General features: G+C 34.7%; 2 protein-coding genes across 2 annotated transcripts; both read right to left on the reverse strand.

Moving 5' to 3' along the window:
• Positions 1-840: 840 nt before the first annotated feature.
• Positions 841-8,894, reverse strand: LOC129261859 (uncharacterized). The gene is made up of 4 exons (XM_054899888.2): positions 7,794-8,894; positions 2,126-2,191; positions 1,352-1,444; positions 841-1,190 (listed from the first exon to the last, which is right to left on the reverse strand). Exons 1-4 carry the CDS (start codon positions 8,892-8,894, stop codon positions 1,080-1,082), a joined length of 1,371 nt encoding a protein of 456 aa, XP_054755863.2. The 3' UTR covers positions 841-1,079.
• Positions 8,895-14,244: 5,350 nt separating this feature from the next.
• LOC129260554 (uncharacterized) lies at positions 14,245-22,577 on the reverse strand. Its single transcript, XM_054898520.2, has 4 exons — positions 21,252-22,577; positions 20,692-20,757; positions 17,046-17,138; positions 14,245-15,604 (listed from the first exon to the last, which is right to left on the reverse strand). The coding sequence occupies exons 1-4, from the start codon at positions 22,380-22,382 to the stop codon at positions 15,467-15,469; spliced, it is 1,428 nt and encodes a 475-aa protein (XP_054754495.2). The 5' UTR covers positions 22,383-22,577; the 3' UTR covers positions 14,245-15,466.
• Between the last annotated feature and the right edge of the window lie 475 nt (positions 22,578-23,052).

Below are 23,052 nucleotides of genomic sequence, written 5' to 3' on the forward strand. Positions count from 1 at the left end.
TGTGCCTTGATTCAACCTAGTGATTATTGTCATAGATGTAAATTACTAGTTTACATGGTGATTAAATAAACATATACTCATCTCCTTTATGTTGTATTTACTGATATCCGTAGTACATGTGTGATAAAACGCTCGAGGTACTTACAATATAGTATAATATACTACGTATTAGTGAGTATTTACTTAAGGTATTGTTGATTTTCATTCTTTTAGATGAGTATTAATTATTGATGACCGGCATGAATAGCCTATGGTTCTGATATCATTAGCAAGTACATTTTGCGCTAATATTTTAGGAATTTTCTTTTTTCCGTCGATACTATCAGTATATAGTATTAGTAGTAGTAGTAGTAGTAGTAGTAGTAGAAGAAGTAGTACACTGTTAAAAATAATTTAAACAACGCTGTTTACTATGTGAATCGAACAGAAGTTGTTTAAACATGTTAAACAAATGTTTAAAATATTAAACAACAAAGTTTGAATGCAAATATTTAATTATCAATAATTTAAGCACGGCTTTGAAAGACTTTAAACACTTGTTTAAACTGTTTAAACAACTACTTCACATAGTAAACTGCGTTGTTTAAATTATTTTTAACAGTGTAGTATAGTACTAGTCGTAGTAGTAGAAGTAGCAGTAGTAGTAATAATAATAATGATAATAATAATAACAATAATAATAATAATAATAATGATAATAATAATGATAATAATAACAATAATAAAATAATAATGATAATAATAATGGTAATAATAATAAGAAGAATAAGGAGGAGGAAAAGAAGAAGGAAAAATTAAAAAATAATCCCTTGAACTCAGTCTGTAACATGAATGTCTACTTCTAACTTTTTATTCCCTACGGGGGTCGGACGCCAAAATAGGGTGTTACATGGTTAAAACCCCCATTCCACAGAGAGCAAGACCGCTGAAAGACTGCTGTAAGACCATAAAACTTGCTTGATCTTTCAAGGGTCTTTCAACGAACTTTCAAAGATCTCCAAGGTCTTTCACGATTCTTGATGGATCTTTCAATGGTCTTCGTGGTCCTTGTGAGTCCCAAAACTTTTTGAATCGGTTCTTTAAGGTATATTTGTTGCCATGTTCGTCGTTGCCATGGGGATATCAGTAGGAGGAGTTGTTTGTTGAAACTGGAGGAGGATGGTGAAGTAAGTGATCAAAGTGCTTACAACCTGTACAAGAGAAGAAGATAAAAAATATAGCAGTTCCAACATCAAATGCCATCGAAAAGGAAAAAGAAGTATATTCTAATCATGATTATAGAAAAACAAAATGTTTTCGTGGACTATAAAGTAAAACATAGATCAATCAGAACACAAATAAAAATACCTACCTCTAAAACTCGTTCCTTGGTAATAACGAAGCAACCAAGAGCTGTCATGCCGATTTCCGGTCCGTCCAACCGAGCCAAGAATAGAAGCTGGACCTAAATTATAAAAATAAGAAAAACAAAGATAGCAATATATATTTGGTATGTTTTATAATGTGATGATATAGGACATACGCATAAACAAATGTCAACTAAAATCTAAATTAATTCGCGATCATTAACTGTACCATTCTATCAACAATATTTTCTAATTGTCTTTATTGTGAATTTGTGTCACTCAGTTACTTTCTGACATGCCAATTACTGAAAGCGTTGCTTTCTGTTAATCTCTGGAGTATCAAAGTTATAATAACAGTCGAGAATTTAAACGCACACAGCCATGTCTGTCGATCTTAGGGGATGAGGTATATATCCTTTCCCCAATGACTTAATATGATTATGTAAAAATGAAATTAGTCCCTTGATAGAGGAAAATAATGAAAGCAGTGAAAGTTTACCCCTTTAACAGTTTAAAATGTTCAAAGCGATGGCAGTTCATGATTTGGGACATTGAAGGCGGAAGTACATTTATGCTCTCATTTGGTCGTTTTCTCAACATATGATGTCATCGCTTTTTAATTTTTAAGCTCACAAATTTTCAGACAACAACCTTTAAAATCAAAAGAACAAAATACAAATTGCGACATGGAACTTCTTTATAACATTGAGACAGTCATTATTCTACATTCTGCTTGATTTTTTTTTAATTTAGTAAACTAAATGTAATATAATCTGTACCTGAAATAGATCTGAGTCAAACGTGTCCATCTGTAGTTCGTGCACACGTCTGCGAAAGGAATGTGCCTGCATTGGAAGGAAAGAACAGAAAGAAATTAAAGGAGAATTAAACCTTTGGAACAAGATAGCTTGTGTGAAAACAGAAAAATCATAGAAACAGATCAACAAACGTTTGAGAAAAATCGGACAAATAATGAAAATGTGATGAGCATTTGAATATTGCGATCACTAATGCTATGGAGATCCTAAAATTGGCAAAGGGACAAAGATGTGTGATGTCACTTGTGAACAACTCTCCCCATTACTTTAGTATATATTTCACTTAAATTGCCTGTTTTATCACATCTATCAGTAGATCATGTGTTCTTTCTATAGGAGGGCATGTAATACAGATTTTTAAAGAATACATCATGGATAAAAAGTTTGTATCACCATAAGAAAAAGCAAAAAGAGACATTTTGAGGGTGTTTTATAGTCCATCAAAGGGAAAGTTGTTCACATGTGACATCACACATCCTTGTCGCATTGCCAATGGGAGGATCTCCAGAGCAATAGTGATTGCAATATTCAAATGCTCATAACTTTCTTATTATTTGTCTGATTTTTCTCAAACTTTCTCTGTTCTTATTCTTTTATTTTTCTCTTTCGACACAAGCCTACTTGTTCCAAAGGTTTCATTCCCCTTTAACTGTTTCTTCGTTTTTTGATTAATCACCCAAGTCTACAGGAGAATAATAACATACATATATACCAATATATTTTGAAACTAAATACCAGTTGTGGTAACGATATCAAAACGAGTTCGAACAGAATCCAATAAAATGACCACCCAAGTGTTTGTGTGTATAAACACAAAATATATGCGCGAAATTGCTCTGGAAGAAAATGCGTAATTGCTGAGAAATGAGCAAAATAAGCACGAAATTCTATCAAATCTCGGGTATTTTTCAAGTTATGTTAATACACTGTCCCACATATGCTTTTCTGTATTTTTGATCATCAGGATTATCGATTTTTAGCTAAGATTTCATGATTTCACAAAGATAATTTTACATTAATGTACCAGATCTAGATATATGATAATATGGGGACAATTAACCTTGATTTAAAAGACTTTCTTATGAAATAAATGTTTGCTGCTATAATGCTTTCTTTCAACTTTAATGTAAGGAATTCACGGGTGCTTTCGATTTATTTTCTTTATTTTGTTTTGTTTTACATTTATGAGTTAAAGATTCAATTTAGAGGGGAATTCTTTAATGTCTAACATTACATAACATGCTATCTACGTTTATGTATTTGATTACTCAAGATTTATCTTCTTTCATTTAAATAGCTCCATTTCCGAGGTTGGGTTCCCTTTACAATGACTAAAATGAATCTACAACTTTATCCATGTCAAGAAACATAGGCCTAATTAAAGTCTAAAAGATAGCCTCCAAAAGATTCAAAATCGGGCAGCTCGCGTTATCAATAATACCCCCTGGGATTCATCTAAATGAACTAAATTGCGATACACTTGAAAAGAAAAGGAAAGAAAGTGTTGCACTAATGATGTTTTACATACTCAATAACTTAGCCCCTTCATACCTAATCAATAGATTTTCCCTTAAAGAAAGATCACATAACACAAGAAGTGGGAATCTCAATTTGGAAATAATGCAAATAAAGACTGAATCTGCAAAGCGCATGTTTATGTACAGAGGCGCCAGTATTTGGAACTCGTTGCCCACAGATATTCAAGCGGCACAAACGAAACACAATTTCAAGGCAGGTCTTAAGAGATTATCTTTGTGATGTGGATCACAATGACTATTATTCTGTTTAATTGTATTTATGAAACATCAACAAACAATTTTCTATTTACTGTTCCCAGTACATGTATTAGATTGTAATCATTTCATAGGTTTTGCTTTATATATGGCAAGCTTCAGTATTACCCAAGTTTTTAATGCTTTATAATTATGTTCAGTACATGTTTAGTGTTCATAAATTTTCCAGTTATTTTTATGTGTTTAGCTTTTAACATTGATAAATCGTGTATTCATTTTCTTGTGCTCGATTGTCCATTATAGAAACATGAATTTACTTTGACATTTTACCTTTTCATGTTCACATTTATTACTACCTTGTATGCATGCACTGCTTTGTTCGAATTACCGATAGATATTTCATTTTGTATATTACTGATGTTTTTTAGAACGGTATATCATTTCTTCGTCTTCTTCTTATTATCATTATTATTCTTTTTCTTCTTTTCTTCTTCTGTTTTCTTCTCCGTTGTCTTTTTCTTCTCCTTCTCCCTTTTCCCTTCTTCTTCCTCCTTTTTTCTTCTCCTCCCCTCCTCTTCACCTTTCTATGATTCCTTTGTAATATTTAATTGATGCTTCTGTTTAGGTTAACATATTTTTTTTCATATATATTGTTCGTTAAAACACTGGTTTTAAAATGTTTACTATGTCAATTGCATATTATGTTCCACACGGCCCCAATGGAAATCAGTCTGTGAACTGTATGGGCTTTTTAACCGTGTATAAATAAAATCAATCTCATCTTATCTTCTTTTCTCGTATTTGTCGTAGTTTTATGAATTCAAGTAAAGCTGGGCCTTTAAATTATACTAATGATTCTATATGAATTTTCCTATAGCTCTATTTCAAAGTGAATCAATATTTCTGCCCTATACACGGTGAATGAAAAAGAAATGTGCCACCAATTTGAAGTTATCTTGTCTGAAATAGAAACATTTAATCATTGATTTATTGATTGGTTGAGGGGCTCGTAACACAAAGCTTCGCAATTATCGTAGAACATTTTTCTACGATTGATTGCATTGACTACAATGTACAATCGATTGTGAAAATGAAGCGTACGATTAATCGCTAACCTTTGTGTTACGGTACCCTGGTAGATCCTCCCTGCATATTTTGGTAACAGTTTCATATGGATCTTAGCGGGCGTGACTGACTACGTGACTGACTACTCCAGAAGGTCCTTAAATCTCAGTTGCTCCAAGTTGCTGGGTGAAAAATGAAAAAAAAAAAGAAGTAATTTTATGCATGCAGAAAGACACCTACCAACTATTCCACACACACACACACACACACACACCCTCACACACTCTCCCACCCGCCCGTACATACACATCCCCCTGCCAAACACAACACAAGTCATTACCTCTCCCACACACCACCACCACCAACACCCCCACCCACACATGTGAAGGGCTCCACATAAGCAACTGCTTCCAAATCAGGCAAGCCATTTTTGAAGGTACAAGGTATAAAACAAATTAAGGCAGTTGTCCAATTGATGATCAATGACGTTACCAATAAGATAGGGGGAAATGCAAACACTGCTTAATTAAGTTTTTATAAAATGTTCAGGAACTGTGTATATGGGTGTGGGTAGGTGTTATGTGTGGGTGTGAGGGTGTGTGTGTGTGGGTATGTATGTGTGGAGGGATTGACAGTTTTTCTGCCTGCACGCGAGTATATTTTTTTTTTACTCATTTGCTTCTCACAAAAAGAAAGACAAAACTCACGTTGGGAATTATAGACCTATTAGTGTGTTAAGCATAGTGTCGAAAATTTTGGAGAAATGCGTGTATTCTCAAATTGAGAAATACTTTAAAGAATACAAAATCATTTATGAATTTCAGTCTGGTTTTAGGAATGGTTATTCTACTGAAACATGTTTAATTCACTTGTTGGATTTTGTTAGGAATGAAATTTCCGAAGGCCGTTATGTTGGGATGGTTCTTCTTGACTTACAAAAAGCATTCGATACGGTTAATCATGAAATACTCTTAAAGAAATTAGAAGTGATGGGTTTGAATTCAGCATGCTTAAATTGGTTTAGGTCTTACTTGACCAATCGCCATCAAGTGGTATCCATGCAAAATGTACTTTCATATTCTATGCCTATAAAGTGTGGAGTTCCACAGGGGAGCATAGTAGGTCCCATTCTTTTTATGTGCTATATCAACGATATGTGTATTTGTGTTAATGAAAGTAAATTACTTTTATATGCAGACGACAGTGTTTTACTCTACTCTGATACAAGTCCTAAGCTGATCGGTGAAAAACTTAGTTTAGAATTATCAAATTGTGTTAAATGGATGACAGATAACAAGCTTAGCTTACATGTTGGTAAGACTGAAAGTATTTTGTTTTGTTCGCGGGGTAAGTCTAAGCATACAGATGATTTCAATATATACTATAACAATCAATTAATTAAGAGACAGAATTCCGTGAAGTATTTAGGCCTGATATTAAATAGTGATCTCTCATGTACATCTATGGTTGACTCTATTGTCAAAAAAGCTAATGCTCGCTTGAAATTTCTATACCGGTACCAAAATTGCATGATTACGAAATCCAGACGCATTTTAAGCTTTTCATTAATACAGTGTTTATTTGATTATGCTAATGCAGCATGGTACTGCAGTCTTGGAAAGGTTGATCAAAAAAAGTTTATAATTATTCAAAATAAGATTGTTAGATTTATTACTTGCTTACACCCAAGAACACATGTTGGGAAGAATGAAATCGAAAAAGCTGGCCTTCTTCGCATAGACTTGAGGTCGCAACAACTTATACTTCACCATGTTCATAAAATTTTCTATTCAAACGAATATCATTACATATCAAAAAATTTTACACGTTCATCTAATATTCACGGGCATGAAACAAGAAATAGTCTGTTTAACTTTGTTGTACCTATGAGAAAAGGTCAAATTGGTAATACATTTTATTATAAAGGTATACATTTTTGGAATTCCCTCCCTAATCATGTTAAATCGGTTAAGACTTTTACACAATTTAAAAGAATTGTTCCACTTTATATGTTTGTCATTTTGCCTCCGACGAAGATTCTGCTAGGATCGAAAGCTTAGGCCCCTTTTTGACTTTACAATTTAAAAGAGTATTGAAACAACACTTAAAAAATGTCCCCACTCTGTAATGTTAAATATTCTTTCTAATTTCATGTTTATCGTGTAGTCTTATATATAACTATTTAGTTATGATTTATTTAATAAACTTGTTTTACATTGTTTCATCATATTTTGTTGTTTGCGTGAAAGTTTGATGTCAAACTTATTGTACTTTTTCATATCTTAGGTTTTAAGATTCATGAATCTTGTATTAGTTACGATGCATTTAGCGCTACTTAAAAACTGATTATTAGTGTAATTCTCATATGTAACTTAGAAGTAATGATCGTTTACTCAACCTGTTTTACAATTATTTTAATCATATTTTGTGGACTGCGTAAGTGTTTGTCATGGCAAACTTATTTGTTTTTGTCATTTTATATATTAAGTTTTACAATTCATCGTGTAAATTTAATTGTCTAGACTTAATTGATGTAGTTTGTAGATTTCTATAGGTGTTTTTTCATAGATGTACATTGTCTTCAATTACTGATGTAAGGACCCCATTGGAAATAAGCCATCTCGGCTTTCATGGGTAATCCTGTCAAGGTATACACTTCTGTTTATATTTCCTTGTACTTGTTCATAGTTACCTGACAAATAAAATCAATCAATCAATCAATCAAGTCTTCTCCCAGTAACTTAGCGCCACTGAGATTTTTCGACCTTACCACATACATACGAACACAAGGGGTAGTGACAAAACCATGAATGGCTAAAGTGACATTTTACCTTTTCATGAACTCGCACTGAGAAATAAGACAGAAGTGACACATTCGTGGAACAGGAAAGGATCCAAAAAGACGTCAAACTAATGTAGAAGCCGCCGTCAGCAAGATAAAAGAGCTGATATAACAAAAAAATTATGAGCGGAATGTTCGTCGAGTAAATAACGCCTATAAGAGGAGAGAATACATCATCAGCAACCTCGACAGTGTGGCAAATGACAGCGTGTCTTCGCCGAAAACAACTCAGTGTCTTTTTATCAATACGATGGGGAGAGTTGAGAGACTTGTCGAATTCTTCTGACAAGTTCTCAAATTGCGACGATATGTTGTAACATATTAGCGAGTAAAGAGCGATCGGAAATATATAGGTAGCAATTGCAAAGCCTGCGAATAGCAAGTTGAAGCCGCAAAAGTATTCCGAAAGCCATGGCCCACAAATGCCACTTGAGCTCAATGGGTTTAGTCCGAAGCCAAATGTTAAGAACCCGAGTGAAACAAAGTTGATAAGCGTGACACAAGTACATGTTATCGTTACAAAAATGGCCCATTTGTCGTATCTTTTGGAATTTTTGTGCCGATTCTCATAAATTTCGTTTTTCGTGTTAGGGGTCGTCTCATCCAGTGAGCAATGTGTTCGTCTTGTGTAGAGGGATGTCACTGAAGAGTTCCAATGATGCCTGAAGTAGGGCATGCACTTTTCTTTGGCACACACTGCAAACATGACGGTATTGCAGAGAGAAACGATGTAAAAGAACACTTGCAATGTTATCTGATCTTGCTTGAACATTCCATACCTGTCATTCAGAACAATAGCATATGTCACCCGGATCGCATTCAGCCACAGGTATATACACACGAAGGCGTGGTATACCCGAGAAAGGCTATTCTGCCAACTCCTCGACCTCGGTGGCTCAGGATCAGCATCCGGAAACCTCTCTGAACCTTCAGTCTGGTCCTGGGTTTTGAGGGCGCCCTTGAAAGATGTTTCGTGATAGACTCCGACGATCTTCAAGGCCAGAAGGAGTGGTTCTAACATCTCATTCCAAAGAAGAATTTCTTTCACATCATTCCTTGGAGGTTGATCTTGTTTGGTTGCAGATTCCATATTCCCAATAACATCAATACGATTCATTTCAGAAGCTAGTGTCTCTTAACTGGTTACAGAAACATGCAAAGCACACTCCTCTTCGAGAAATATGGGAGTAGTTTAAAGATTATACCCTATGGATCTTTTTAAATTATGCAGACGAATCGGCTAGGTGTTCGTGTCTATATCGAACCTTCTCAATAAAACACCGTAATAGCAACTGACAATAACTCTTCACACCACAAAAGCTAAGTGAAATCTCGCCAATGATGTAAACACATAGGAGGTAATTGTCTTAAGTGCCCGTTGGATAATTAACCATGATTTTTCCAAATGAGTTACCCCACTAAAATGGACAAATTAATTAACCTAATGGCGAAAGTGGTAATAGCCTTTGTCATGTATGAATCGAATTGATAATTCAGATTGATGTAACAAGAGATATTGACAGATCGCACCGCACAGGAAGAGCAAGGCCCCAGTCCTCAGACCATTCTCTATCGCCGCGTCCAATAATCGTGAAACTTACTTCATATAGGAAAAGGAAAGAAATACTTCAAAAGAGAAGGCTTCTGAAGGGGTCCGGCATCATCATCGTGGAGGATCTTACTGTGAGAAATCAGAAATTGTTGAAGAAAACACGTGAACACAGTAAAGTTGTACAGTGTTGGTCATCCGATGGTCGCATCATCGCCCTGCTTCCAGCCCGAGGAGGGAAGACCATGACTAAGCTGATTACCTGCGAAGAAGATTTAAACAAACTATAAACTTAAAACGAACAGAACGCGATCGGAACAATACAAAAAAAGAAATGCATGTAATAAACATTTGTTCTCACTTCTTAAATGAATTATAATGTGGGTAATACCACACCTAACATATGTTTTACCCCGGTGAACTCCATGCATGTTTTAATATTGCCTTTTTTTCACATCCTTATGTACTTTTATGAATATTGATGTTTTTTATTCGTTTGTCGTTGTTAAATGTCTACCTGTAATTTTTTTAGAGAATGCCTAAACAATTGCAACCATGACTTAAACATCTTGCATGAATTTCTGTCGCTTGATAATTTAGAATTTTCTCCTTGTAAGAAATATTTTACACCTGATGAGTTTAACACATACATTGAGAGTAAAGCAAAATCAGCATATCCATTTTCATGTATCCACTTGAATTCGAGAAGTCTACTCAATAATTTTGATAATATCATTTTATTTTTAAACAGTGTGAAACTTAAACCTACAGTAATTTGTATCACTGAAACTTGGTTCCGGGAGCACACTATACACCCTTTGTGTAATATAGATGGATATAGTTTTGAAGGCGTTAGCCGTTTATCAAGAAGAGGGGGAGGAGTTGGAATTTTTGTAAATAATAGTGTGCAATATGTAAGACGCTCCGACTTAGAACATAATGATAGTTGTATCGAAAGTGTGTTTGTGGAAATCGTCAATGATAATTCTGGCATTATTGTTGGTTCAATCTATAGGCCCCCAGATCAGTCAATTGATGATTTTTTTGAGAGATGCTCAAATGTTTTAAGTATTGTAAATAATGAAAATAAAATAGTTTACTTATTAGGTGATTACAATATCAATTTATTAAATGTGGGTAAAGTGCAATATGTTGATAATTTCATTAATCTATTGTTATCACATCATATGTATCCATTGATTGACCATCCTACCAGAATCACGGATGAAACAATCTCTTTAATTGATAATATAATCACCAATGATATACACGCAGACAAAGTTGAATCGGGAATACTAATAACTGACATCAGTGATCATTTACCTGTATACTCTATTAGCTGGAATGATGTTAAATCACAGCAAAATTTAGATAAACCGCTTCGAATAATCAATGACAATAGTATAAAGTGTTTCTTAAGATCCATTCCAATGGTCAATTGGTCTTGCCACAATAACAATCCAAATGCAAATTACGTGCAATTTCTAGAGAAGTTTTTAAATGTATATAACTTATGCTTCCCCTTGGAATATTTGAAGAAAAAACCTAAAAAGAATAAACCATGGATTAATTTTGATATTCGAAAGTTGTCAAAGAAAAAATGTCGTTTATATCGACTTTATCTGAAAAATCCATCACCATATCGTAAAGAAGTGTACAGAAAATGTAGAAATAAAGTCAGTAATATGATTAAACAAGCTAAAAAACATTATTTCTTGGAAAGTTTTGCAAATTCCAAAGGAAATATGAAAAAAACTTGGAATACTGTTAATTGTGCAATGGGTCGTGCAAATAAAAAGTGCAATATTGATTTTCTGAAATGTAATAATCAAGCATTATATGATACCTCTGCTATTTGTAATGTATTCAATGAATATTTTATCAATATTGTAACTGAAATGAATTTTCCTGTTGATCAGGGCAATAATTTAAATTTGAATTTTTGTAGATATTTGGATAGAAATCCAAGGACTTGTTTTTTCAAACCAATCACTTGTACCGAGATTATTGATATTGTGTCAAACATAAAAAGTGATTGCAGTCCTGGGTATGATGATATAAGTATCAAGGTTATAAAGAAATCAATACATATTTTATGTCAACCCCTTTGTGCAATATTCAATCAATGTTTAGATCTCGGTATATTTCCTGATGAATTAAAGATTGCTCGTGTTGTTCCTGTATATAAAAATGGTCCGAGTGAAAATGTTTCAAATTACAGACCCATATCAGTCTTGCCAATTTTTTCAAAGATTTTAGAAAAGTGTATATATAATAGATTATTTGATTTTATAAACAAGTGCAATATATTATCTCTACATCAATACGGTTTTCGTGCTGGTCATTCAACTTCTTCGGCTCTTATTGATTTTGTCCATACTGTTACCAACGCTCTTGATGATAAGAAATATTTGATAGCAATGTTTTTAGATTTGAAGAAGGCTTTCGATACAGTTGATCACGCTATTTTATTGAACAAACTAGAATTGTATGGCATAAGAGGTAATGTACTTAAATTATTTAAAAGTTATTTATCCAACAGAAAACAATATGTTGAAATATCAAAATGCAAATCACAGCTTAAGATTATCTCATGTGGGGTTCCTCAGGGTTCTATTTTAGGACCGCTCTTGTTTCTCCTCTTTATTAATGATCTTAGTAAAGTATCCAACTTATTACATTGTATTATGTTTGCTGACGACACTAGTCTGTTTTTATCTCATACAAACTATCATGTTTTACACAATTTATTCAATTCTGAACTTGAATTAATATCTGAGTGGTTTTATGCAAACAAAATGATAGTTAATCTTGCCAAAACCAATTATATGATTTTTAGTAATTTATTTTTACCAGATAGTCTTTCAATTAGAATGTGCAATACAGATATTAAGTGTGTAACGTCAGTAAAATTTTTAGGAGTAACAATAGATAATAAGTTTACATGGAAAAATCATATTGATAATCTGTGCAATAAGCTTGCCAAAAATATAGGAATAATGTATAGATTAAGATCATTTCCCAAGGAGATTTTAAAACTAATGTATTATGCCATTGTATATCCATACCTCAATTATGGTATTCTAGCCTGGGGAAGTGCAAGTAGCATTCACATTGATAGATTATATATTTTACAAAAACGTGCAATAAGAATTATGTCTCATGCTCCTTACCTTGCCCATACGAATCCTCTATTTGTTGAATTGAATGTATTAACATTTTATGATATTCATGCATTTCAAATTCTTATATTTATGTATTTATGTAACAATAACCTCTTGCCAGATTACATCAAAACATTCTTTAAGTTCAATAGTGATTTCCATGGATACAACACAAGAAATGCAAAGGATTTCCATCTACCTAAGCCAAGACTCTCATCTTTTAAAAACTCAATTTTATTTCAAGGACCACAACTCTGGAATTCTATTTCTGTAGACATCAAGCAATCAGTTTCATTAAATGTTTTTAAGTCAAAATCAAGGCAATTTATTTTAAATAGTAATTCATAAAGTTTCTTTGTATAAATTTCATTCAGGCATTATAGGCACCCCCCCCCCTTCGTTGTAGTTTAGTGATTTTTTTCTATCTTTGTTATTGAAGTCTTTGTATAATTATTATGTTATAGGGTCAGCTAATCACAAGGCTTGTTCCTTTCTTGCTGTCCCTCTCATAGTCAATCCAATGTTTATTTCTATTTGTTGTTGTTGTTTTTTCTATTTTGTGAATATGATACTTTGTATATGTATGTTTTTGTATGGATTTTTATGAGCAAATAAATTGAAATTGAAATTGAAATTGAAATTGATAATTGATCGAGATGATGCTACCGCAGGAGTTTGTGGGTATAGATAATTAGGATGACTGGACTTTGTGTTCTTTTCTCTCTTTCCAACTCTGTTTAATTTTTTCCTCCCTATTTCTCTTAAACCCCATTCCTCAGCTTCAGATGCCAATATGAGCGGGATTTAGTTCTCCGACTACGATCTTTTCTTATGAAACGCATAAATTTATCCAAATCTCACTGATTAAAAATAGAGAGATAGATAGATAGATTAGATAGATAGATAGATAGAGAGGAAGGGGTGGGGGTGGGGTGTGATATATATAGAGAGAGCCATGGGGGGTGAGATGGATATAGTGAGAGGGGTGGGAGAAAGCAAAAGGGGAAAATGATTCCATGAGGTAATTGTATGTCTTCTCTGCTTACCATATTTACTTCAGTAAACAACATTTATAAAGGTAAATGCTGTTTGTACTGAGCATTCTTCAATTTTTTAATTATTAATTTTCGGTTGATTGTATTCGAAAATGTTTTTTTTATTGTTGTTTAAAGAACCAATAATGGCAAGTTTACACTCACCATCCCCCTTCAACTTTCCATGTCTCTCTGCTGTTGTATATCTCTCTCTTTCTCTCTTAATAATAATAACGATAATAATAATCTGGTTATTTATAATGCAGAAATTTTACGTATCTGTACACTCCCAGATTTATTATTACCCCAATCATTAGATTCAATCAGCCATTCCCGCACACAACGTATGCATATCCTCCACTCCAGCCAGTATTCCAGCCAGGCGCCAATGAGGCGCACACAGTAGCTCGACAAGCTACGATGACTTTCAAGTCCTACCGGGAACCCATTTTGGCACATGAGCGGAGAGTGGCAGTGTGGATTAACGCCTTGTCAAAGGACGCTAGGTCGCGGTGGAATTCGAACACACGACCGTTACAAGGCGAGCGTCATAATTTCTACACCATGGTTCCTCCACTCTCTCATTTTTTCCTTCTTGTTCTGTCTGTCTGTCTCTCTCTCCCTCACTTTGACTTTCTTTCTATCTTCCTTATATAACTGTACAATAACCAAAATGAAGTTTCAAAAAAATATAAACTTTCCAATACAATTGATTTATTTCAAGATTATCCATAATTGTTAGGTTCTTAAACCAGTCAACATGGTCGCAACTTATACGCTGTTCAAATGATTAATTGCTTTTACAGATCCCATCCTCTCAAACGAAAGTGATGCTAGGTGATCGAGCATATTCTTGTGTGGCCCCAAAACTCTGGAATGGCTTATATACCCTTGGAAGTCAGGATAGCGCCATTCATAAACAGCTTAAAAACAAAACTTGAATCACATTTATATCATTTATTTCATTAATTATAACCATTATGAGAACAGTAAAATATATGATTGATATATGATATGTGAATAGTTTCTGCACTCTATTTATCTATATGGATGAATGGATGAATGGGTACCAGGTAGAATTTATTTCGCTTTAGCGCCGATATGGCGGCTCAGCTACTGCCGGTGTAATGATGATGCCAAGTATCAAAGCGCAGCTGTGTATATGCACAATGTAACTGCGCTATTTAAATAGACATATCATCATTATTTTTATTTATATTATTATTATCATTTTGTCATGATTATTATTAATAATTTTATCATCATTAAATGCGATTAGATGTAATTGGGAATATACATCGCCTCTGTTATCACGTTTCCAAGGAAGGGGATGGGTGTATGTAAGCTTACATAATATGTATATCACTTGATTAAGACGGTATGAAAATTGTGGACTTGAATAAATTTTACTGGAAAAAATGCATGAAATTCGTTCTCTCTCTCTCTCCCTTAAAAGAATCATATTGCCCTCGTCTAGAGACTCTGGCCAATTCTGTTGCGGGCAATATATCTGGTGTTCCCTTCAAGGCCAGTCAATATTATACAAATCATATATAATTATAACCATGATGATCATATTCATCCTTTACATCTGAATTGAAATCGCATCGTTCAACTTTTTCAGTATTCAAAAATAAGTTTTCATTCAATTATTGTAAAAATAATTATTGAAAATTTATTACTACATTACTACACAGTATGCGCAAACTGTTAACAAATATACATGTAGATATATATACACACTATACACATTCCACTTTTCTTTTGCTACATAATGACCTTATCCTATTGGTAGAACTGTCTAGATCTGCCTTAAACAAGATCGTAGAGACTATACACAGATCGTCGTACGCCAACCCACGAGGATAATGAGGAGTTTACGATCACCTTCCAAGTGTCAATTGGACATAAATGATCATGGTTCAGGAGAAGTACGGCTGAAAGAGGGAATATTTGTTGTCATGTTCGTCGTTGCCATGGTGATATCAGTAGTAGGAGTGGTTTGTTGAAATTGGAGGAGGATGGTGAAGTAAGTGATCAACGTGCTGACAACCTGAAAAATAGAAAAATGGTTCCATGACATTTGCTCCGGCGACAATATTGTCCCGCTTCAAATTCCACACATTAATGCAATGACCAACTTCAACCCTGGATCTAACACTATACCAAAACTTAACCCTAAACCGAAACATAAAAACCTTATTGCAACCCTAACCCTATATCTTAGACGAAATAAATTGTCGCCGGATCAAATGTCGTGACACCAGAAAAAAAAAAACCAGTGCAATATTATGTCTTATACAAGACCAAACATTCTGGGAGAGTTTTAGTTATTGTTCATCTTGTAGAAGTCTGCCTATATTATTCTCATTTATTGCGAAAATTTCATTTCATTTCGTTTATTTCCATTTTCAACAATTAGAGTTTGTTTTGTACATTTTAACATACAAATAACAAAACATATTTCAAGTATCCCTGTACAAAAAATTATACTCAGGATTGTTACATAACAGATTGGAAATGGAGGAGGCTGCCAAAAAGCGGAGCTTGTAGAGTGCAGCCTCCTAACAAATGTGTGGATAATGTGAGATGGTGTACTGGTGTGGGTGAGGGTGTGTGTGTGTACGCGGATGTACCTGTGAACATTGAGCTGGAATATTTTTTTTTCTTCTTTTGAGACTATGAAGCGTGAACAATTATCTAAAATTGCCATTAACTGTATTTCTTGGTTAGCGAAAGTTACCCTAGTTTTGTGGTTGCGACCCAATAATTTTGTTGCATAGTCTTACAATTTATACAAAAGCAAGAGGAACAAAATAACCACCCAGTCTTTTTTAATATACCAGGCTTGGTGAAATAATCCAAAACAATGTAAATAATTTCCACTAATACTTTTTTTAGGAAACGCCATGGTTTTTATTACTTTTTTAAGTTCGAACAATAAATCTGGGCCGATACTTAGTCTGTAGTTGGCCCAATCCCCATTCAGGAAGAAACTCATTCAGCCACTTTGCTACGCGAATTCTGATTCGTGTCTGCACTGTTAAACATCACCACGTGGTTGAAAACTATCATAGAATGCTCGCCGCCGAAAGTCGACGATACTTCATGGGCAGAACTAATTGCGCATGGTCAAGCATGAGCATGCGCTGTTCTGCCCAGAAAAAAATGTGAAAAATATTTGGAGCTCTGAATGAAATTTATCCGACACACAATTTTTATTCTCAGAAAATACCTGAAATTCTTCCCGAGGAAAAATACAAAAAGGCAAAAAATCACCCCCCCCCAAAAAAAAAAATAATAATAATAATTTGATAGGAGAGTGCCTCAGTAGACAAAAGTATAGACTGGATTGATTAGTAGAGTAAAAATTTAGCATTATCCTTTTTAAACATGTTCTAAAAACAATTTTCGCCCTCTTCAGTATGATTTATCGATGCAATTTCAAATGAAAACTGATTGCTGTCAAACAATAACAAAATTAAGGAACCTACCGCTAAAACCCGTTCCTTAGTAATAACGAAGCAACCAAGAGCCGTCATGCCGATTTCTGGTCCGTCCAACCGGGCCAAGAATAGAAGCTGGACCTAAATGAAAAGACGTGAAAAGATTTTTGTGTGAATATGGTACATGTACATTCACAAACGTAAAACGAAAATTTGATTTGAAAACAAAAATAAAAGATTAACAATAAAAACATGGTACCATCAAAAATATTACCTGTAATAGCCAGCCCATGCAGCCTTACAAAATATGAGAAATTTAAAATATTTTCTGATATGTTGAAAGCAAAGTCATAAAATGATATTATGGATCTCTTTTAATGAATAATGTTCTTTCATTTTTCTTCATTCATTTTGCTTGCTCATTATTAAAAAAAATTATCAGTTTGGGACAATTTTAAATATTGGACGAGAAAGATGACATAATAGGTCACTATTGATTTGGAAGTGAGGTTATCGAATACAAAATTCGAATCGTGGGCTATATGTTCAGAATATATAGAATATATGAAATTTTCCATTGGTTTGCTTTTCTCGCTCGCTTTAAAAATGTTTAATTGAAATCAAATATTTCCATGCCCATAGATTTATATTCAGTGATGAAGATACAATGGCCCTGGGAAGCGGGACCTATATTTTGTAGTGAAAACCTTTTTTTTTACTTGTCAAATAGCACCCCCAGTAAAAAAAAATCGTTCCCACTGGCCTGAAAGATATATATATACACAACAAAAAAAGTAAGTCCCCCCTAAATCAAATTGCTGTAAGTTTTGAACGGAATTATTTTGAGATATGATATTTCGTAGGTGGTTTTATACACTCATTAAGCAACTCCTGGTGAAAAATTAGATTGATCGGTTGAGTCATGCATGAATGATTAAAGATTGAATTAAAAATTGCCATTTTTGAAAGTCACAAGAGTCGTTTTTCAGATTGTGCAAATACAAAGTTGGGCAAAAGTTGTTTTTAGGTGAATTGTTTGGTGTTATGCTGTTTTAATATACATCATTTAGCCACTCCACACACAATTTTGATATCGTATGTTCATGGTTGAGTGAGCACAATGTATTGCAGGGGCCACGGAAGCGGGGGGGGGGGGCTTCAGCCCCCCTCCCCCACTTTTTTCCAAAAGCATGTACAAAAATGTAAAAATGACCATACGATTGTGATTTTTTTGCATGGTCAGACCCCCCCGACCCCCCCCCCCCCACTTTGAAAACTGTTCCGCGGCCCCTGTATTGTGACGTATTATGATAGGGGTTTATGGTAATTTCCTCTACAACTTGTTAGATCATGTTAAAATTTGAAAATGTTGGTGTCTCCCCCGATTATAGGCCTCTCCCCCATTTTAGAATTTTGGATCCACCACTGATTTGTCCATAAATTAAACTGATCATCAGAAATTGTTAGGAAAGAATACATTTATGCAGTATAAAGAGTATTTATTCCTAAGTTTTTGCTCGCTCAACCATGCAAATGTTTTAAGTTCGGAAATTGTGTGGTGATAGAAATGATGGATGATAAAAACACAGCAATTAAAGTCACATTTGAAACCGAATTTGCCCCCCAAAATTCACTTTATTACCCTTTAAAATGAGTCTGTGACATTGAAAATACCAATTTCCCCACTTTGATGCGTGCTCACTCATCCATAAATAAACAAATCGATTTCATTTTTGCACAGAATTCTGCCCATGGGTTGATAAACATTACTACGAAATGACATTGAAAAAGACAGCCTTGAAAAAAAGTTCCACCATATTGAATAAGGGGTTACGTATTCTTAAACATATGCACCCATAATGTACACAAGTTAATGAGAGAGGAAGTCAACATTCTAACAAATTTGAAATGAGGGTTTGTTTCATATACGGTTTTTGTTACTTCTGCCAACAGTTATATCATGAAACTTCGCACATGGCTTCAGAGTAACACTATCCAAAAGGCGCTTACACCAAAATAACCATTCGATACGGCACAGAGTGGGGCCAAGGCATTGAACTTTCTTCTCATTTGCATAATTTTCGAATATTGTGTGCTCACTGATGCATTAAACATCGGGATTTTCATAAAAATCAAATCAAATGAACTATGCATGGAGGTTTGTGACAGATATCCATAGTTACAAATTGCATTTTTTCCAATAACGTAAAAAAGAGCTAATCACATTCCACATGTTCATTCAAGCGTGAACGTTTAATTAAACGCCTTTGAATCATTGAAGCATGTTAATTGGTCATGAACATAACGAAAAAGTTGAGAAAAGATCATTTTCAGTTACCAAAATGAAACGATACATGCCTATGATATTTGAAAATCGTATTTTTTGTATTCAATTAATGTTTATTGAACCGTGAAACGATGAATATTGCTGAATATACTCTTCCCAAAAATAACTGTCTTCATATTCTATCATTTTTATTTATAGAAATGTGTAAAAAATCCAATTATAGCAAATTTGAACTTGTGTTTATTCAACCGTGAAATTTAGCCAAAAAAGTTGTATCGTCTTTTAGAAAGTACCTTTTACAAGCCTTCCGACTATTTTTCATGATGAGAATGTGGAATTAGTTCCAATAAAATGGAATCAAAGTAATGATATTTGGCTTGTGACTTTTAAAAAGTGACATTTTTGCCTTCTGACGGTGCTCACTGAAGCATGACGTAAAATATGTCCATAACATTTACTCAGAGGATAGCTTATAAAATTACCTACACGCTCATGTAAAAATATATTAAAAACTCGCATTGGTTCGGAAATTATTGATGTTTGTTTAAGGGGGGACTTACTTTTTTTGTTGTGTATATATTAGTGAAGGTATTTTGGTACATGGTATAGGTACAAGCATTATCAAATATGCATGTACAGTTGCTTCCCATATTCTCTTCCTAATGTGGTCTCTATACAAATTGGTCCCATGTCATGTATGTTTTATTCTAGCTTTGGTCTCTTTTTAAAGTCTTAATAGTCTTGAACCCAAAGTTGGAAGGTGAGTGCCCCGGAGGATAGGACTCGCACCATCTTAAAAAAAGATGATAAAAACTTAATGGTACCATCTGTAGATCACTGCATGGTCTATAGAAGTGTCATCATCATAATTTGCATTCATTTTCCTTGAATATCTGGCCGTCTACCTTGACACTGCCCAGCATACGGAACTGAAGTGGCTACCCTGGGTAAATATACCGTTATTATTATCATTATTATTAATAGTATTATTAATTTGTATTATTATTATTATTATTACAATAGAATCGGTTAGTTATTTCCAAACAGTCAACATGGGACATCTTTTGTAACCACCATCCTCTTAATATTCATAAACTTAGCGTAATATGAGCCAAGCTTTTCTAAGGGAGCTAGACGAGGAAAAATTACTATAAAGCTTCGAGGGAGCGAAGCGAGCGAGCAAATTTTTTAAACCCGAATACAAAACTAATTTTGTGAAAGTATCTGACATAGTATTCAGAAAACGATATAATTTCCACTCCTTTTTCCTTCACCTCGATTTTTTTAGGGGCCATGTCCGCCAAGCCCCCCCCCCCCTTCACCTGTACGCCAGTAATATTCATTATAGTACATTCAGCGTGAAAAAAAGTTGTAGAATTAAAATAGTGAAGTTATTACATTTAGTACCTGAGATAGATCTGAGTCAAACGTGTCCATCTGTAGTTCGTGCACACGTCTGCGTAGGGAATGAGCCTGCATGGGAAAGAGAGAACAGCCACAAACAATTTGCAAAATTTGTTTCTTCTCTTTTCGCGACTAATACCTCAGTCACATTTTCTCTAGGGCGGCCGTAAGGTGAGTCGAAAACAGCCGTTTTACTCATCTTCATTCGAACCACCTGTATGTAGCTATTACAAACAAAATGTTAAAACAGTTGATTCGACTCGCCGTACAGCCACCATTTTGCAAATGTGACTGAGGTATTCAACTAGTAAGGCTACTGAAAACCCAAAATATTTTAATGAAAGGATGCATAAGTTGTTCTAAAAAACAATTACCTCGTATATATTGAAAATATTAAAATTCGAAACATTTACAACGTTTAAAAAAATAACTATTAATGACTTGCTTCTATATGATTTACATTCTTTTATGAATGGAAAAAGGGTAGGCCTAATAGAATCTAAATAATAATAAATTATTGTATAGCTCAAACATAGGAACCGGCTCCAAAGTAATTATATTACCTTTTCATATACTTGCACTGCGAAAAGGGACGGCAATAACACATTGGTGGAACAGACGAGGAGCCAACAGAGCGTCATACTGATGTACAATAGGTTTCCATTAGCAAGATAAAAGAGCTCATACAACAGAAAGATAATGAGTGGAATGTTCGTCAAGTACACGACTCCCACAAAAGGAGAGAATACATCATCAGCAACCTCGACAGTGTGGCAAATAACAGCATGTCTTCGCCGAAAACAATTCAGTGTCTTTTTATCAATCGGGTGGGAAGAGTTGAGAGCCTGGTCGAATTCCTCTGACAAATTTTCAAATTGCAACGAAATGTTGTGACATATGAGCGAGAAAAGAGCACCCGGAAATGCATAAGCAGCATTTGAATAAACTGCGAATATCAAATTAATGCCGCAAAATGGCTCTGAAAGCCACGGTCCACAGATGCCCATTGAAGTCAGCGGGTTTAGTCCGAAGCCAAATGTTGAGAATACCATACCGGCAATGTTGATAAGCATGACACAAGTACATGTTACCGTTACAAGCATAGCCCATTTGTTGTATCTTACGGGAGTTTTGTGCTGATTCTCATTAATTTCGTCTTTCGTGTTTAGGGTCGTTTTGTCCAATGAGCAATGTGTTCGTCTTGTTTGAAGGGACGTGACCGAAGAGTTCCAATGACGCCGGAAGTAGGGCATGCATTTGTCCCTGTAACACACTACGAACATGATGGTATTGCAGATAGATACGATGTAAAAGTACACTTGCATTGTTATCAGTTCTTGCGAGAATATTCCGTACCTGTCATTCAGAGCAATAGCATATGTCATCCGGATCGTATTCAGCCACAGGTATATACACACCAAAGCGTGGTATACTCGAGAAATACCATTCCGCCAACTCTTCGACCTAGGTGGCTCAGGATCAGCATCAGGAAACCATCCTGAACCTTCAGCCTGGCCCTGAGTTTTGAGGGCGCCCTCGAAAGCTGTTTCGTGATAGACTCCAACGATCTTCAAAGTCAAAAGAAGGGGTTCTAACATCTCATTCCAAAGAAGATTTACTTTCACATCATTCCTTGGAGGTTGATCTTGTTTTGTTGCAGATTCCATCTTCCCAATAACAGCAATACGATTCATTTTAGAAGCTATTTTCTCTTTCTTCGAGAAATATGGGAGTAGTATAAAGCCTATACTCTATGGATCTGTTTCAAATAATGCAGACGAATCGACTAGCTGAGCTGTTCATGGCTTAAGTCGAACCTTTTCGATAAAACCCCGCGACGGCTACCGACAAACAGACAATTACTACTCACACCCTAAATGCTAAATGGCACCTCGTCAATGTTATGCAACGCAAAATCATAACAGGAGTTAATCATCTTAAGTGACTGTTTACTAATCACTGGCAATTGTTCCAAATTAGTTACCACACTTTAATGGTAAAATTAATTTAGATAATTGTGAGAGAGCTAATGTAGGCCTATTTGTTTTGTATGAATAGATAGTTGATAGGGATGATACTCCTGCAGGAGTTTGTTGACAGTGTAAAAGAATGAATTGTTTGTGTGTTCTTCTACCCCCCCCCCCTCTCTCTCTCTCTGTATGATCATATGAAAACGCATTCAAATCGCACTGACAGAATACAGGGATAGAGAGAGCCGAATCAGGGGGAAGGGGATGCGGGAGAATAGGGAAAGAGGGTGAGTGAGAGAGGGAGAGAGAGAGAAGGGGGGGGGGGAGAGGAGAGCCTTGGAGAGGGAATGCAATTGAAATTGATTGCATAAATCTTCTTCGTTTACGTCAATAA

This window comes from Lytechinus pictus, chromosome 5 (assembly GCF_037042905.1).
Source record: "Lytechinus pictus isolate F3 Inbred chromosome 5, Lp3.0, whole genome shotgun sequence".
NCBI lineage: Eukaryota > Metazoa > Echinodermata > Echinoidea > Temnopleuroida > Toxopneustidae > Lytechinus > Lytechinus pictus.

Bases quoted from the DNA above. Each gene is read 5' to 3' on its own strand.
- LOC129261859 (XM_054899888.2), bottom strand. From the start codon at position 8,894: ATGGAATCTGCAACCAAACAAGATCAACCTCCAAGGAATGATGTGAAA. The intron at 2,192-7,793 runs GTAAAATGTCAC...CTTCCAATGCAG, and splicing joins CAGTGCGAGTTCATGAAAAG to GCACATTCCTTTCGCAGACG. The intron at 1,445-2,125 runs GTACAGATTATA...TTTATAATTTAG, and splicing joins TTGACTCAGATCTATTTCAG to GTCCAGCTTCTATTCTTGGC.
- LOC129260554 (XM_054898520.2), bottom strand. From the start codon at position 22,382: ATGAATCGTATTGCTGTTATTGGGAAGATGGAATCTGCAACAAAACAA. The intron at 20,758-21,251 runs GTAATATAATTA...TTTCCCATGCAG, and splicing joins CAGTGCAAGTATATGAAAAG to GCTCATTCCCTACGCAGACG. The intron at 17,139-20,691 runs GTACTAAATGTA...CTTTTCATTTAG, and splicing joins TTGACTCAGATCTATCTCAG to GTCCAGCTTCTATTCTTGGC.